At 46.5% G+C, this 16,209-nt stretch overlaps 1 protein-coding gene across 2 annotated transcripts; it reads left to right on the forward strand.

Moving 5' to 3' along the window:
- The first annotated feature begins 1,318 nt into the window (after nucleotides 1-1,318).
- Nucleotides 1,319-11,757, forward strand: naa15b (N-alpha-acetyltransferase 15, NatA auxiliary subunit b). 2 transcript variants are annotated; one of them, XM_028975874.1, is made up of 20 exons: nucleotides 1,319-1,566; nucleotides 3,973-4,057; nucleotides 4,224-4,328; nucleotides 5,105-5,262; nucleotides 6,416-6,550; nucleotides 7,479-7,632; nucleotides 7,761-7,880; nucleotides 7,980-8,075; nucleotides 8,221-8,327; nucleotides 8,430-8,502; nucleotides 8,752-8,921; nucleotides 9,186-9,338; nucleotides 9,431-9,559; nucleotides 9,654-9,867; nucleotides 9,969-10,162; nucleotides 10,243-10,351; nucleotides 10,449-10,547; nucleotides 10,680-10,823; nucleotides 10,959-11,056; nucleotides 11,340-11,757. In XM_028975874.1, the coding sequence occupies exons 1-20, from the start codon at nucleotides 1,513-1,515 to the stop codon at nucleotides 11,541-11,543; spliced, it is 2,601 nt and encodes an 866-aa protein (XP_028831707.1). In that variant the 5' UTR covers nucleotides 1,319-1,512; the 3' UTR covers nucleotides 11,544-11,757. The 2 variants fall into 2 exon arrangements, with proteins under 2 accessions (XP_028831707.1, XP_028831708.1); XM_028975875.1 differs by lacking the exon at nucleotides 1,319-1,566 and adding an exon at nucleotides 3,788-3,894.
- The last annotated feature ends 4,452 nt before the right edge of the window (nucleotides 11,758-16,209 follow it).

The raw sequence follows: 16,209 nt of genomic DNA on the forward strand, positions 1-16,209 counted from the left end.
TGGAAGGCAGGTAATAGTCACATTGTTAGGGAACTGTGGCAGTGTTGACATGCGCACATTAATTAAGACCTAAAGCACAATGTGCGTACATCACACACGTATTCCAGCAAAAATAAATGAACTTTACACAGATTTTATCCAATCACTTTCAAAATGCACAATTTTATGAAAACATAGAAATGTGCTATTCAACAACCACAGGTTAATTCCCACTTCCGTTTATTCTCACTCATCAACTTCAAGATGAATCGTATATACGTCCCTTTTCGTGTTTCTATGGCGCCCTCTCCTGGTGAAATTGTGAACTAGTCGCATTTAAAACCAGTGGCAGTAGCCTAGTGGGTAACACACTCGCCTATGAACCAGAAGACCCAGGTTCAAATCCCACTTACTACCATTGTGTCCCTGAGCAAGACACTTAACCCTGAGTGTCTCCAGGGGGGGCTGTTCCTGTAACTACTGATTGTAAGTCGCTCTGGATAGGGGCATCTGGTAAATAATGTAAATGTAAAACCAGTCACTGGCACTACATTTTTTATGGTCGTTGTGGGCAAATGGAACCTGCTACAAATTAGACTTGTTCTAAAATGGGCTTCAGCCTATTTCTACAATTTGAAATCACCCTGAATATCCTATGCCTTTGGCATAGGTCCCTGAGTCTTTCACATATATTTATGTATAGTACATAGGGAAAGTGGCCCTGTAATCAGAAGGTTGCCGGTTCGAATCCACAACCGCCAAGGTACCACTGAGCAAAGCACGCTGCTGTGATCACACCAAGGGCGATGGGTTAAATGCAGAGGGCACATTTCACTGTGTGTGTCACAATGACAATCACTTCACTTTATATTTCACTGGCATAAATAAAGAGGTATTTGTATTTTAGATAAACAAATGCTCAATTAAGATTATAGATCATATAAATTACAAGAAAAGTAAGAGACAACATTGTTTTACTCTATTTCAATTATGGTGTTTTTTTCCCGCACATTCATTTGAACTGTGTATTAATGGTATATTCTGCTGTACTTAGAACTTGACACCCCTGCTGTAAAGCTCGTTTCAACACCAACGTGCTTAACACGTATTAATTACACGACCCATCGATTCGAGTGGAACGCTACCGCTACGCCGTCAAACACGCTCCTCGGCCCGCCGGGTTCCCCCCCGTGCGGTCGGCGCCCGGCCGCCGGAGCGCCGTGTGCGTGCCCCGGAAGTACGGCCTCGGCGGCGGCGGCGTGCGTACGCACAAACCCGCCAGCGCGACGACGGACGCAGACGCGAAGCGCGACTTGACCCGGAGGAGAAGCCAATCGGCCATTTTGGGTTTTTTTTTGTCACCACGTGAGGGTGGAGAGCCCGAAAAGGGAGCAATCGATCGAGCGAGAGAGAGAGCGGAGAACTCGGAGAACAAGGGGGGCCGGAATCAGGAGACGCGGTTTTTTTTTATATACTTCCACACTCATTCACATGTGCTGAGTCCGAGGGAAATTCGACCGGAGACCCTGCACGATGCCGACAGTCACCCTGCCGCCGAAAGAGAACGCTCTCTTCAAGAGGATCCTGGTAAGTGCGCTTTATTTTCAGGGACTGACTCCCGGCGGCAGGGGCACAATCGGTCGGAGCCGGCGGAGCTCACGGCCTCGCCTCGCTCGCTCCCTGCAGCCCCGTCGCGGGGACGTTATGGCCTCCGCGGTCCAAGGCGCTGTCAGGCGAACGCTGGCGGGCCGGCGGGTCGCTCGTCCCGGTGCGTGGCTCCTGCTTATTTCCCCGGTTCGACGTCGACCCCGGTCAGGCAGCTCAACCGGGCCGAGGGAATGGCGCCCTCGTTCAGAGGCCCGCGGCGACATTTCTCGCCGCTCAAGTGCGCGGAGCTAGCCGGGCTAACTCGGCGCTAGCGCCGCGTCCGACTGGGGAGCAGCCGAGCCGCTGCTGCGCCTGGCGGCGGCGCTTCGTGCGGCCCCGTCTGCCTCTTCCTCGCAGTAAATGGCGTGTATTCGCCTGGCCTGGTTTCTTGCGCCTGTTGGGTCGCGGCCGGTCGAGCTAACTGGCTGTTTTGGGGGAGTTTGTCCGGGTGTTGTCAGGTGGCGTTAGCCGCTAGCCGTTAGCCGTGGTTTAGCACGGCCGCTAAGCTCGCTAGCCGGCCCGCTGTCAGGCGGGGCAGGGGGAGCGAACGCGGCGAAACGAGTCGCGGCCCGGGGTCGAGTCGCGCTCAGCCTCCTGCTCCGGGCCTGGCCGCTCACGCCGGCGACTGGTACCCGCTCCGGAGTTCTGCTGCGGTCCGAGAGCAGATCTTTGCAACACTCGAACACTCGAATTCCGTTTGCGAGTTATGTAAAGTCCTGCGTGAACTTCAGCGCCGTGACGGGTCCATTAATGAAGCGTGATGGTGGCATGTTAAAAGTTTTTAGACGACATAATTGTGACAGGAACACGTTGCGGCTCAGTTTGCTGCCCCTAGGTAACTTTGGAAGGGTTTTAGTTCTGAAACCTGTTAATCCGTGACATTGTGTGCTTTATTGATTGAGCTTCGTTTTTATGGAGACAGGTTTTACTTGTGTGCCTTGAGCCTCTGCAATTAAATTATTATTATTTTTATTTTATTTTTTTTTTAGCTTAAGGTTTGCAGTAGTATGAAGGGGGGTGTGGAAATGGTCATGTGCACAGGAGGTTTTTAAATATTCATTAAACGTAGTTGTCGAAGTGTGCTGAACAGCTAATTAGACCCCCTGTGCTAGTAAAACTGTAGTAAAACTGGCAGTCGATCTTCAGGTCACCGGCCGAGAAGCCAGTTAATCCGGTGGTTTTGTGCTGCGTTTCTTTCGATGCGCGTGGTCATTTGACTTTGCGTCACGCTTCCAGAGCGGACAGTGGACCGATATCATGAAGAGTAAATTTAACTCCCCTGCCCATCAGTGGCAGGGTCCCGAATCAAGCCTGTCAAGTGCGCCTCTTCTGCTTTTGGCAGAAGGCGGTGTCACTTAAGTATGCTACGTCTATGAGCGCGCTGTGTGGAAAGTTATTTAAGGCCTGCAGCCCACCAGAGCTGCTGCTGTTCCCTGGGAAGCGGTAAACCGGGAACCGGTCAATGGATTCGTCTTTCAAGCATCTTCTGTGTGATTTTGCTTAACTTTTGGACATTCAAACTTATATATATTTATATATATATATATATAGAGAGAGAGAGAGAGAGACAGTGATGTTGGTATAAGTTATGGCCACGATCATCTAAACTAACGATGAATGGCCTTCAGAATGAATTCTGTTAGCAGGGTGTACTTGGAAAACTGATGGTTGGAATATTATTCCAGATGACACACATTCACCGTTTTATGCCATTTAACGTTATTACTTGATAAAAGAAAATCAGCTTTGACCCTGAGGCTGATCGGCTTACGGTGCGAAGCGGTGCTGTTGTGCAACATTTCACCAAAGATAACCGCACGAGGGGGGGTAATTTATAGGTGTGTGGATTGGCAAGGATTTCACGATACAATACGCATCACAGTACAATCTGTGGGGGGACATTACATAAATAATTCAGCCAAAACATCTCAGAATGAATTTTTTAAAATAAAATTGTATTCAAAATATAATTATTTGATGTCCCTGTATCGATAAAATAGCACCACATGAAATATCACTATATTGCTTCATCGATATTTTAACACAACTAGTAATTAATTAGCTTACTCTGTAGTGACGGACATCAAGCATAGACTACAGGCTGGCCAAGTCCGCTTTTTACTGAAAACTTGACCAGTGCGCTGGTCCCCATATCTGGTACAGGAGGCCTGCTATTTTTTTTTTTTATTTTTATTGAAACTCATTGAGTTTAGTCAGGATTTGTGGAGCAGACAAAGGACTTCCAGGACTTGAGGTGGACACATGTAGGTGCGTCATGCATGGTACAAGGTGAGTGCTGACATGAGGCTGGATTTTAAATTCTTCTCCATATCTGTCCTTCTGTAGAGATGCTACGAGCACAAGCAGTACAGAAATGGGCTGAAGTTCTGCAAGCAGATTCTGTCCAACCCCAAATTCGCTGAGCATGGAGGTGAGCAGACTCAAAAGGGCATGGTTATGTCCCAAGCTGGCACTTTTATTGTCTGGATGTGTTGTTATTCAGCAATACGAGTTGTATTAAGAGCCTACATTTCAGGAAATAAATAATAATAGATTTGTAAATGTCCTGGCTAACTGTTCATTTTGTTGTTTTGCAGAAACATTGGCGATGAAGGGACTGACCCTCAACTGCTTGGGGAAAAAAGAGGAGGCCTACGATCTGGTCCGACGAGGTCTTCGCAATGACCTGAAGAGTCATGTCTGTATCCTTATATGCTCATCATGCGTGGTTTCGGTGTGTCCGTGTTCACACCTGCCTGTGCTCTGAGGCGGTGTGCATATCCCAGTCCTGAATGGTGCTGATGGAACTGGGCCAGGTCTGCCTGGCCCCGCTCTCCGCCTGAGAATAATGTGCACTGACGTTTGAAGCCGATAAGTGCTGGCCCCCGGCAGACCCCGCCTGCCTCCTGCCCTGTCTCTGCTGGAGCTGCCACTGAGAGCCAGGCTTTAGCTATTTACAGGGATAAACATTCCCCATTACGTCCTTCCACTTGGTTTAAAACGACACCCATGCATGCACAAAAATAAAACTGCTGTGATTTAGGGCTGGAGACACACCATAGTTTACAGGTCTTTTCACTTCATAGTGTGTCCCACCAAACTGCCTGGCCACAAAATGAATGAAACATTAGCTTTGGATGTTTCACAACCCAAATAGATTCGTGTATACTGTACCGCTTCTAGTTATGGCCCGTTTGAATTTGCTCGCAAAACCTTCTAAATATTCAACCTGTCAGTCTATCATCGTGTTCTTTCTTTCAAACTTTTATTTTATTTTCTGTCCCTGCGTCAACTCCCTCGCTATGAAACTGTAATGATTTTATTCATTTATGTGCATTACATTTGTGTGCGCCGGTGCCCGTCTGTCGCATAAAAAAAGCATAGTTGATTTGGGCGCGGCCACCCTTTTTCATCCTATTTTTTTCTTCATTTATAGAGTGTTTAGTCTTTGTTATAATTCTTAACAGAGTCGCTCCAGGCTGGCACGTGTACGGCCTCCTTCAGCGCTCGGACAAGAAATACGACGAAGCGATCAAATGTTACAGAAATGCACTGAAATGGGACAAGGACAACCTGCAGATCCTCCGAGACCTCTCCCTCTTGCAGATCCAGATGAGGGACCTTGAGGGTTACAGGGTAAGTCTGTGTTGAGCAAATATATAGCGGCGTCATGTTCGTTATACACGTGATGTCTGCCTGTGACCAGAACCACTCTGTATTCTGTACCAGGCTGGTCACGATACTGAAATTTCAAACTCCATACCGATACTAAAAACTGCAGGGGGAGATAACAGGAACTTTAAGTAGTTTTTTTAGTAAATTACGATTATAAGGTTAGTTTGCCATAAATACTACATACAGAAGTTAATAAATAAATTAAGAGATAAAGAACAAAAAATAAATTTATTTAATGTTTTTTGAGCCAAAACAGCTCTCGTTGCTGTAAAACTGTAGAACGCAGAGAGAAGCGAAGACAGCCTTTTGTGTAGTTAACTTCAACACTTCAAATGACATTTGAACAACTTTACTCCTGTACTTTTAGTAGTATCTGAGAATCCTGTTTTTTTGACAACATTATTTTGTACATCTGTATTTTGTTTTGTGTAAAGTTGTGCCATGTGAGTGTGTTCTATGGCAGTTTCCCATTTTGGAGCAGGCCTCTGCATGTGTGTGTAATCACTGTGGCCCGTGTGTGCGCGGCTGCTCAGGGCCCAGCTCTGGTATCATGAATCAGCAGTAATCACCTCCAGCTTCCTTTGGCAGTGCTCTCTGCCTCTGTGGTGTACTGTAAAGGGAGGCTTGTACCTCTGTTGGACTTCTCTTGTTTCTGCAGCACTCTCTTAAGTCTTTGTGCCGCACCGCGAACATGCCCTCACTTTATTATTTCTGGTTTACAAGAAAATGCAGCAAGATACGTTTTTCTTTCCTTTAGGATACAGTTACCATTTAACATAATTGCTTCACCAATCATTGTTTATACAACTACTTAAATACTTGCTTCATAGAGGTACATTTACCCAGTTGATTATAAAAGAAAACTATATATACACCTTTTTTTTTTTTTTTTTTTTTTTTTTTCCGAACAATGACAAATCTTTTAATCAGCTTTCCAAACCACTTTATAGCTAACTTTAATCTTCACCTAAAGAACCTGGTCTGTGCATTCTGTTGGGCAGCCAGGATTGGGTTTTTTGGGGGGCTTAGCGGTTGTATTAGTGCTCTGTGCCATTCTGCATGCTCCGTGGTGATTTAGCTTTTATGTATTTCTTTGTTTTATTCTCTCTTTCAGGAGACCAGGTATCAGCTCCTGCAGTTGCGACCTGCTCAAAGGGCTTCGTGGATTGGTTATGCCATCGCATATCATCTCCTTGAAGACTATGAGATGGCTGCCAAGATCATTGAAGAGTTTAGAAAAACGCAACAAGTAAATTTAACCTTTATACTGTTAGAATGGCACCATCTATTTTATTATTTTTTTCACACTTTTTAATGTGTTTGGTTTGATTACTCAGTCCAGATATGTGTGCACAAATCAGCTTTAAAGAAATTAAATGCTTCAAGGACATGCTGATAATATTTTCGTAGCTTTCCTTGTAGTATTCAGTCAAATGCATGATGTGAGATGTTCGTTTCAGAAACGAGAAGATTTGTAAAACATTTAGCCAAAAAAAACAACATTTTCTTGAATTAATCATTTAACACTTCTTCTTTTAGAGCAGAATGAGATGTGTGTTAGTTGATTGAATGCTCTGCTAAAACCACCATGTTGAATCCAAAGTCCATTATTGGAAATTTATATTCCTCAAACAAATATGCATACATTACATCCGTCTGTAAGGGGAGTGGCATGCAAGCGTCACAGGCAGCCTTTAAAAGGTTTAACTCTTTCGGTCAGATACATGTTGAACTGTATGGGTTACCAGAGGTTACTGACTGGTCTTGTGTAAATGACAGTGGCATAGTTTCACTCACCTCTTGGGGCTCGTACTTTGTTACTATGACCGGTTGCTCTGCCCTGCCCAGATAAGAGCGCGTTTTTTCCTGCTTTTGTCCAATCATGCTGTTCTACCTGATGTGCTCAGAACAGGAAGCATCAGGTTGGCACCCAGTTTCCTTGAACCTGTTTGTTTTTCTTTAGGAATAGATGGTGCTATTTTCCCTCAGGCTTTATGAATTCTTTACAGTGTGATGGTAACTGGTTCATTTTCTTTTATTCATTCGAGCTATTTGTACACTGTGCTAGACTGGTCTTGTGTAAAGGATTCTGATTCTGTGTGCTTTCTCATTTTCAAAGTATTGTACACATTGGCTGAATGTCACCTTTCTTTTTTTGTTTTGTAAAATAAATAAAGACTTCTCCAGACAAAGTGGACTACGAGTACAGCGAACTGCTGCTCTACCAGAACCAGGTTCTGCGGGAAGCAGGGCTGTTTAAAGAAGCACTGGAGCATCTGATCACCTATGAGAAACAGATCTGTGACAAGCTGGCAGTGGAAGAGACGAGAGGTGCATACTGTTGCCATTGCAGTTTGTCTGGAACTAAAGGATGCGTGTGTGTGTGTGTGTGTGTGTGTCTTTATACTACTTAGACTTGTGCCCAACATGTAAACTGACGACAACCCCCCTCTCTTTAGGAGAGCTGCTGTTGAGTTTGGACCGTATGGAAGAGGCTACGGAAGTGTACTGCCGCCTTCAGGAGCGCAACCCTGAGAACTGGTCGTATTACTATGGCCTAGAGAAAGCTCTTAAGCCTGGTATGTTCGACCCTCCACTCAGCACTGATCATGCATCACTTTAATTTGATTGAATTGTTGCTTGAAAGCTATTCCCCCCCCTACTCTCCTGTCTCTCAGCAACCACTGAGGAGAAGTTGAAAATCTATGAGGAAGCCTGGGTGAAATTCCCCAAAGGTTTGGTGCCTAGAAGACTTCCCCTGAGCTTTTTATCGGGTAACATGCATTTTAAGGAAGACTTTTCATGATTTTATTAATTAAAATGCACTTTTAAAATATTCTGCTTTTTCAGGGCCAATTTAGTAATTAACAAGTAAATCAAATATGCGGCAAATTTTTACCAATTTTATTTTCAAAACAGGTGAGAAGTTCCGAGAGTGTCTGGATAAATATTTAAGAATGAACTTCAGCAAAGGCTGCCCTCCAGTGTTTACCACTCTTAAATCTCTTTATCAAGACAAAGAAAAGGTACAAAAGGATCAGTCAGACATATAAAGTCACTTCATTTTTGAAGTGATCAGTGTCTTCACTGCATGTGAATTTCTGCTTACTACATTTGTTCTCTTATAGGTGTCAATAATTGAAGATTTAGTAGTTGGCTTCGAAACATCTTTAAACAGCTGCCGAAAGTTCAGTCCAAATGGTAAGTCCTGGGAATTTTACACATTCATTACCCCTAAAGTATTATGTAAGTAGTACGTTAGAGCCATTCACACTTGAATTTCAACTTAAGTTTATTTAAATGCCCCTTCTGTCCTGTACTGCACACTGAGTTGTGGATTGTTGAGGAATAATTTCATGCATTCTATGCATGAAGTGCTGAACTCTTGAATGTGGTGTTTGGAAAGACCTTGAAATTGAAATTTGAAAGACTATTTCATTTCTCATATAGATGATGGTAAAGAGGAGCCTCCCACCACATTACTGTGGGTACAGTACTTTTTGGCCCAGCACTATGACCAGATTTGTCAGCAGACTCTTGCCCTGGAGTACATCAACGCTGGCATTGAGAGCACCCCAACACTTATCGAATTGTTCCTTGTTAAAGCCAAGATATACAAGGTAAATGCAGTCATACCCATTGATTCACGCATAGCTCTTAACCTTTATTACTTTACACATGAAAACAAGTGACTCAAAATCAGTATAGATTATTGCACATTAATAAACTTCATGGTTTATTGTGCTTTTTTATATTTAGCCTCCATGTTTCCCTAATATCTACATGAAATAATCTTGATAAATATTTAGTAAAAGCTTGTATGATACTACAGCTACTACAGGTTAATTGTAGCTGACTCTTCTGTACTTATTACATTTTTGCAGCATGCTGGAAACATCCGTGAGGCGGCACGCTGGATGGACGAGGCTCAGGCCCTGGACACAGCTGACCGTTTCATCAACTCCAAATGCGCCAAATACCTTTTAAGAGCTGGCATGGTCAAAGAGGCAGAAGAAATGTGCTCCAAGTTCACACGGGTGAGTGGAGTGGACTTTGTTTAAAAGGACATCTCTGATGTGGCCAGTCTGCTGTTTGGATGTGTAGTTTAACTTTTCTCTCCTTTGTACAGGAAGGGGCATCCGCAGTTGAGAACCTGAATGAGATGCAGTGCATGTGGTTCCAGACTGAATGTGCTCTGGCCTACAAAAACATGAATAAGTATGGGGAAGCCCTGAAGAAGTGCCATGAGATTGAGCGGGTGAGCATTTAAGTGTCTAATTATATTGGACCTTGTTGTTTTCCCAACTTTGTTACCATGTTTGTATGAAACATGCAATCCATTCATTTGGCAGCACTTCGTGGAGATCACAGACGACCAGTTTGACTTCCACACATATTGCATGCGGAAGATGACTCTGCGCTCGTATGTGGACCTGCTGAAGCTGGAGGACGTGCTGCGCATGCACCCCTTCTACTACAAGGCCGCTCGCACCGCCATACAAATCTACCTCAGTCTCCACGACAACCCGCTTACCGATGACAACAAGGAGCTGCAGGCAGATACAGGTAACATTTTGGGGGGTTGGTGAAATCCTCCAAGTTTTAGGGTTTGTTTTAAATGCAATCTCTGTTATTGGGCTATTAGTTATTGTAGTTTTCATTTGTAGCAAACCTGTCAGACAAAGAGCTAAAGAAGTTGCGGAACAAGCAGCGGCGGGCACAGAAGAAGGCTCAGCTCGAGGAAGAGAAGAAGAATGCAGAGAAGGAGAAGCAGCTGAAGAACCAGAAGAAGAAAAAGGAGGATGATGACGAGGAGATTGGAGGGCCAAAAGAGGAGCTCATTCCGGAAAAGCTGGCCAAGGTGCCCATCTCTCTGTTTTTCTTTGTAATTCTTTGGTTGACTATGTGAGATTATAATTCTCACCTTTCTTTTCTGAACAGGTTGAATGCCCCTTGGATGAGGCTGTCAAGTTTCTGACCCCTTTAAAAAATCTAGTGAAGAATAAGATAGACACTCATCTCCTGGCATTCGAGATCTACTTTAGGAAAGGTGAGAGAACACCAAGAATATAAGTGTATACAATGTGACATAAATGTGCCACATTGCATAGTTTCACCTATTAATCCCTTCCCCCTATGCTTTGCAGAAAAGTTCTTGTTAATGCTGCAGTCAGTGAAGAGGGCTTATGCTATCGACCCAGACCACCCTTGGTTGCATCAGTGTTTAGTACGTTTATTCAAAGGAGGTGGGTTTTTGTGTGTTCCCTTTTTGTCCTGTGAAGAATTTTTGGTGGACTTTGGGAATAGGCCGCATGGTATATGTATTCAACGTTTAAACTGGAAATAACATTTGTTTTGCACTTGTTATTTGGTGTCAGTGTCTGAAAGCAAAGGCCTTCCGGACGCGGTTCATACTGTACTGAAACAGGAAATCTCGCGGTTGACTGGGGACAGTAATGCCAATAATTTCAACCAGGCCTTCCTCTCAAAGCACTCAGACTCCATCCCACATAGGTTAGCAGGTATGAATAAAAGAAGCTTCCTATTTTATGTGCGTGTGTGTGTGTGTGTGTGTGTGTGTGTGTGTGTGTGTATATGTGTTCGGAGGACACGTTAGGCATTTTATTCCAACCCTGCTCGTCTGTATGTTTCTTCAGCTGCCAAAATGATGTTTTACTTGGACTCGTCTACTGAGAAGAAGGCAGTGGAACTGGCTACAGCGCTGGATGAGTCGCTCAACAATAGGACCATTCAGGTTAGAACAAATCAAGGCAGTTGTAATATGGTATATTCAATTCATTTATTGTGATTTTTCAAGCAATGTATCCCTTTTTTTTTTTTTTTTTTTTTTTTTTTTTTTACTTGCATGTAACTTATTGGCAATGGCCTGGTTTCCGTAGTATTTTTTGGTCTCTGTGTAAACAGTGGTGCTGCAAACAAATTTCCTAAGAGCAATTGATGACTGGTTTTTCCTTATTACAAGGGAGAAAGCTGGCTGCCCAGTGGCAAATAGCAATGTCATGTTTATCCATCCACAGATCTGTACAGAGGTTCTGGAGAACCTGCGAGACGGTAGCCTAGGCGACACCAAGGAGACGGCCTCCGAGGCTTACCGGGCCGAGTGCCACAAGCTCTACCCTTACACGCTGGCCTTCATGCCACCTGGCTACGAAGAGAACACCAAAATCGCTGTCAATGGTGACGTCTCCACAGAAACCGAGGAGCTGGCCAATGATATGTGAGGAGGGACAGGATGGAGGGGGGGGTTTGGTTGGCGATTTGAAGAGAAAAGAATGGACTGGTGGCCGTGGACGACAGAGCGGCTCTTCTTCACCTCTGTGTCACTTGCTCGCTCTCCTTCGTCCCTCTCCACAGCCACCACTTACAGGAGGACTGAGATAATGATTGATGTTTGAGTTTGGGAGGAGAACAGTGAGCGGAGAGGAAAAGCGAATATCGGCCATTTTACTCTCTTTTCTTTCTTTCCTTATTTCTTTATTTTCTTTCTTTTTTTTTTTTTTTTTTTTTTTTTTTTTTTTTTTAACAAAACACCCTTGCTAATGACTACTCTGTAACTGGGGCGGGGAAACAGGCCACAGTCAAAAGTGGCTAAACACACCGTGGACTTCAGAACAGCAGGAACATTGTTTCTCCAGAAAATCACTTCATCATTTTGATCCGTACTGCCTGTGTTTTAAGTAATTTATAAGGAAAATGATCTATGGATTTAAAACGTGTGGTATTTTTACACGCAGTCCGGAGAGCACTGAGCAGAGTTGAAATCAACCGTTTTTGTGTCTGGGGAAGGGTCCATGTGAGAATCAGAGAGAGGGGGTGGGCTAACAGGATGTGGACTTTGTTTAGCCATTGCTTCCTCATTTCGAAGCTCTCTGATTGGCTGTATCCCGTGGAAAACAGAGGTCAAAGGGTACTAGAAGTCCAGTATGAATGGCAAATGCTATAAATTGTTTGTCTTGCAGCCCCTTTTTTGGGTGTGGGGAGGTTAAAATTTGGGTTACAGTGTGAAGGTTTGAGTTTGTTGTATGATATTTGGGTTTTGTACTGTTTTTTTTTTTTTTTTTTTTTTGAAAAGCATCACAGTTTATTTAACACTGTTGAACAAGGACCTGTAAAAATATGGACCCCATAAAACGGAATTATAAAACTTTCAATTTGATGTGTTTTCAAATCAATAAACCAGGCATTTGTCAATCATGCTGAATTCTGGTCCATTAACCCCTCACTCACAAACACACTAATGCGGTTGAGCAGCGCTCACGTTTGTCCTCCTTTCTTCGTTGAGCAGACAGAAGGCGGCATGGCAGAGGAAGTCTGATGCTGTATACTCGTCCAGTAAGCGGTTTCTGTACTAGGCAAATGCTTACTTTAGAACAGTTTTCTTTAATTTCTTAACTCTTTCAGCTGAAAGGCCCCAGACTTTGTACATTTTGAACAGAATGGTGGTGGGTTGGGGCTTTTTTTTTTTTTTTTTTTTTTTTTTCCTTAACTTCTCCCCAAACTGGTATCGCCCTCTTTCTTTTCAGGTGTAAAGTTCTACCCATGTCAAAAGTTAAAATCGCATAAAAGAGGTACCAAATATACAATGCAATAAACTATTTTAAAAAAAGACATGGTGTGATGTTACTTAAACTCTTCTAGTATGTTTCCATCACTGCTCTGAGCAGAAAACAAAATCATGGACTGGTGAGGATGTCAAGCTCCATTTGGCCACACGGTGGCACTCTGCATGCTGCGAGTAGGAGGAAAGTGGTCATGCAAATGTCTTTAGTTCTGTACAGTGCCATGGTACAGAAAGTGGAGTAAAATGCAAACAAGTAGAGAATAAAGGGTGGAGGCGTCTGTAGGTGGAATGTGGTAGTTGTAGGGTGTATGCATCTGTAGGTGGAGTGTGGTAGTTGTAGGGTGGAGGCGTCTGTAGGGGGGAGTGTGGGAGTTGTAGGGTGTAGCCGTCTGTAGGTGGAGTGTGGGAGTTGTAGGGTGAAGGCGTCTGTAGGTGGAGTGTAGGGTGGAGGCGTCTGTAGGGGGGAGTGTGGGAGTTGTAGGGTGTAGCCGTCTATAGGTGGAGTGTGGGAGTTGTAGGGTGAAGGCGTCTGTAGGTGGAGTGTAGGGTGGAGGCGTCTGTAGGGGGGAGTGTGGGAGTTGTAGGGTGTAGCCGTCTATAGGTGGAGTGTGGGAGTTGTAGGGTGAAGGCGTCTGTAGGTGGAGTGTGGGAGTCGTAGGGTGGAGGCATCTGTAGGTGGAGTGTGGTAGTTGTAGGGTGTAGCCGTGTGTAGGGGGAGTGTGGGAGTCGTAGGGTGGAGACGTCTGTAGGTGGGGTGTGGGAGTTGTAGGGTGTAGGTGTCTGTAGGTGGAGTGTAGGGTGGAGGCGTCTGTAGGTGGAGTGTGGGAGTTGTAGGGTGGAGGTGTCTGTAGGTGGAGTGTGGGAGTTGTAGGGTGGAGGTGGAGTGTGGGAGTTGTAGGGTGTAGCCGTCTGTAGGTGGGGTGTGGGAGTTGTAGGGTGGAGGCGTCTGTAGGTGGAGTGTGGGAGTTTTAGGGTGGACGTGGAGTGTGTGAGTTGTAGGGTGTAGCCGTCTGTAGGTGGGGTGTGGGAGTTGTAGGGTGGAGGCGTCTGTAGGAGGAGTGTGGGAGTTGTAGGGTGTAGCCATCTGTAGGTGGGGTGTGGGAGTTGTAGGGTGGAGGCGTCTGTAGGTGGAGTGTGGGGAGTTGTAGGGTGTAGGTGTCTGTAGGTGGAGTGGAGGTGGAGTGTGGGAGTTGTAGGGTGGAGGCGTCTGTAGGTGGGGTGTGGGAGTTGTAGGGTGGAGGCGTCTGTAGGTGGGGTGTGGGAGTTGTAGGGTGGAGGCGTCTGTAGGTGGAGTGTAGGGTGGAGGTGGAGTGTGGGAGTTGTAGGGTGGAGGCGTCTGTAGGTGGGGTGTGGGAGTTGTATGGTGGAGGCGTCTGTAGGTGGGGTGTGGGAGTTGTAGGGTGGAGGCGTCTGTAGGTGGAGTTTGGGAGTTGTAGGGTGTAGGTGGAGTGTGGGAGTTGTAGGGTGGAGGTGTCTGTAGGTGGAGTGTAGGGTGGAGGCATCTGTAGGGGGGAGTGTGGGAGTTGTAGGGTAGAGCCGTCTGTAGGTGGAGTGTGGGAGTTGTAGGGTGAAGGCGTCTGTAGGTGGAGTGTGGGAGTCGTAGGGTGGAGGCGTCTGTAGGTGGAGTGTGGTAGTTGTAGGGTGTAGCCGTGTGTAGGGGGAGTGTGGGAGTCGTAGGGTGGAGACGTCTGTAGGTGGGGTGTGGGAGTTGTAGGGTGTAGGTGTCTGTAGGTGGAGTGTGGGAGTTGTAGGGTGGCGGCGTCTGTAGGTGGAGTGTGGGAGTTGTAGGGTGGAGGTGTCTGTAGGTGGAGTGTGGGAGTTGTAGGGTGGCGGCGTCTGTAGGTGGAGTGTGGGAGTTGTAGGGTGGAGGCGTCTGTAGGTGGAGTGTGGGAGTTTTAGGGTGGACGTGGAGTGTGGGAGTTGTAGGGTGTAGCCGTCTGTAGGTGGAGTGTGGGAGTTTTAGGGTGGACGTGGAGTGTGGGAGTTGTAGGGTGTAGCCGTCTGTAGGTGGGGTGTGGGAGTTGTAGGGTGGAGGCGTCTGTAGGTGGAGTGTGGGAGTTGAAGGGTGGAGGTGGAGTGTGGGAGTTGTAGGGTGTAGCCGTCTGTAGGTGGGGTGTGGGAGTTGTAGGGTGGAGGCGTCTGTAGGTGGAGTGTGGGAGTTTTAGGGTGGACGTGGAGTGTGGGAGTTGTAGGGTGTAGCCGTCTGTAGGTGGGGTGTGGGAGTTGTAGGGTGGAGGCGTCTGTAGGTGGAGTGTGGGAGTTTTAGGGTGGACGTGGAGTGTGGGAGTTGTAGGGTGTAGCCGTCTGTAGGTGGGGTGTGGGAGTTGTAGGGTGGAGGCGTCTGTAGGTGGAGTGTGGGAGTTGTAGGGTGTAGGTGTCTGTAGGTGGAGTTGTAGGGTGGAGGTGGAGTGTGGGAGTTGTAGGGTGGAGGCGTCTGTAGGTGGGGTGTGGGAGTTGTAGGGTGGAGGCGTCTGTAGGTGGGGTGTGGGAGTTGTAGGGTGGAGGCGTCTGTAGGTGGAGTGTAGGGTGGAGGTGGAGTGTGGGAGTTGTAGGGTGGAGGCGTCTGTAGGTGGGGTGTGGGAGTTGTAGGGTGGAGGCGTCTGTAGGTGGAATGTGGGAGTTGTAGGGTGGAGGTGTCTGTAGGTGGGGTGTGGGAGTTGTAGGGTGTAGGTGTCTGTAGGTGGAGTGTGGGAGTTGTAGGCTGGAGGCGTCTGTAGGTGGAGTGTGGGAGTTTTAGGGTGGACGTGGAGTGTGGGAGTTGTAGGGTGTAGCTGTCTGTAGGTGGAGTGTGGGAGTTGTAGGGTGGAGGCGTCTGTAGGTGGAATGTGGGAGTTGTAGGGTGGAGGTGTCTGTAGGTGGGGTGTGGGAGTTGTAGGGTGTAGGTGGAGTGTGGGAGTTGTAGGGTGGAGGTGTCTGTATGTGGAGTGTAGGGTGTAGGTGGAGTGTGGGAGTTGTAGGGTGGAGGTGGAGTGTGGGAGTTGTAGGGTGGAGGTGTCTGTAGGTGGAGTGTGGGAGTTGTAGGCTGGAGGCGTCTGTAGGTGGAGTGTGGGAGTTGTAGGGTGGAGGTGTCTGTAGGTGGAGTGTGGGAGTTGTAGGCTGGAGGCGTCTGTAGGTGGAGTGTGGGAGTTGTAGGGTGGAGGTGTCTGTAGGTGGAGTGTGGGAGTTGTAGGGTGGAGGTGTCTGTAGGTGGAGTGTGGGAGTTGTAGGCTGGAGGCGTCTGTAGGTGGAGTGTGGGAGTTGTAGGGTGGAGGTGTCTGTAGGTGGAGTGTGGGAGTTGTAGGGTGGAGGCGTTTGTAGGTGGAGTTGTTTGGTATTCATTTATTTGG

Source organism: Denticeps clupeoides, chromosome 4, assembly GCF_900700375.1.
Source record: "Denticeps clupeoides chromosome 4, fDenClu1.1, whole genome shotgun sequence".
Taxonomy (NCBI): Eukaryota; Metazoa; Chordata; class Actinopteri; order Clupeiformes; family Denticipitidae; genus Denticeps; species Denticeps clupeoides.

Bases quoted from the DNA above. Each gene is read 5' to 3' on its own strand.
- naa15b (XM_028975874.1), top strand. From the start codon at position 1,513: ATGCCGACAGTCACCCTGCCGCCGAAAGAGAACGCTCTCTTCAAGAGG. The intron at 1,567-3,972 runs GTAAGTGCGCTT...GTCCTTCTGTAG, and splicing joins CTCTCTTCAAGAGGATCCTG to AGATGCTACGAGCACAAGCA. The intron at 6,551-7,478 runs GTAAATTTAACC...AAATAAATAAAG, and splicing joins AGTTTAGAAAAACGCAACAA to ACTTCTCCAGACAAAGTGGA.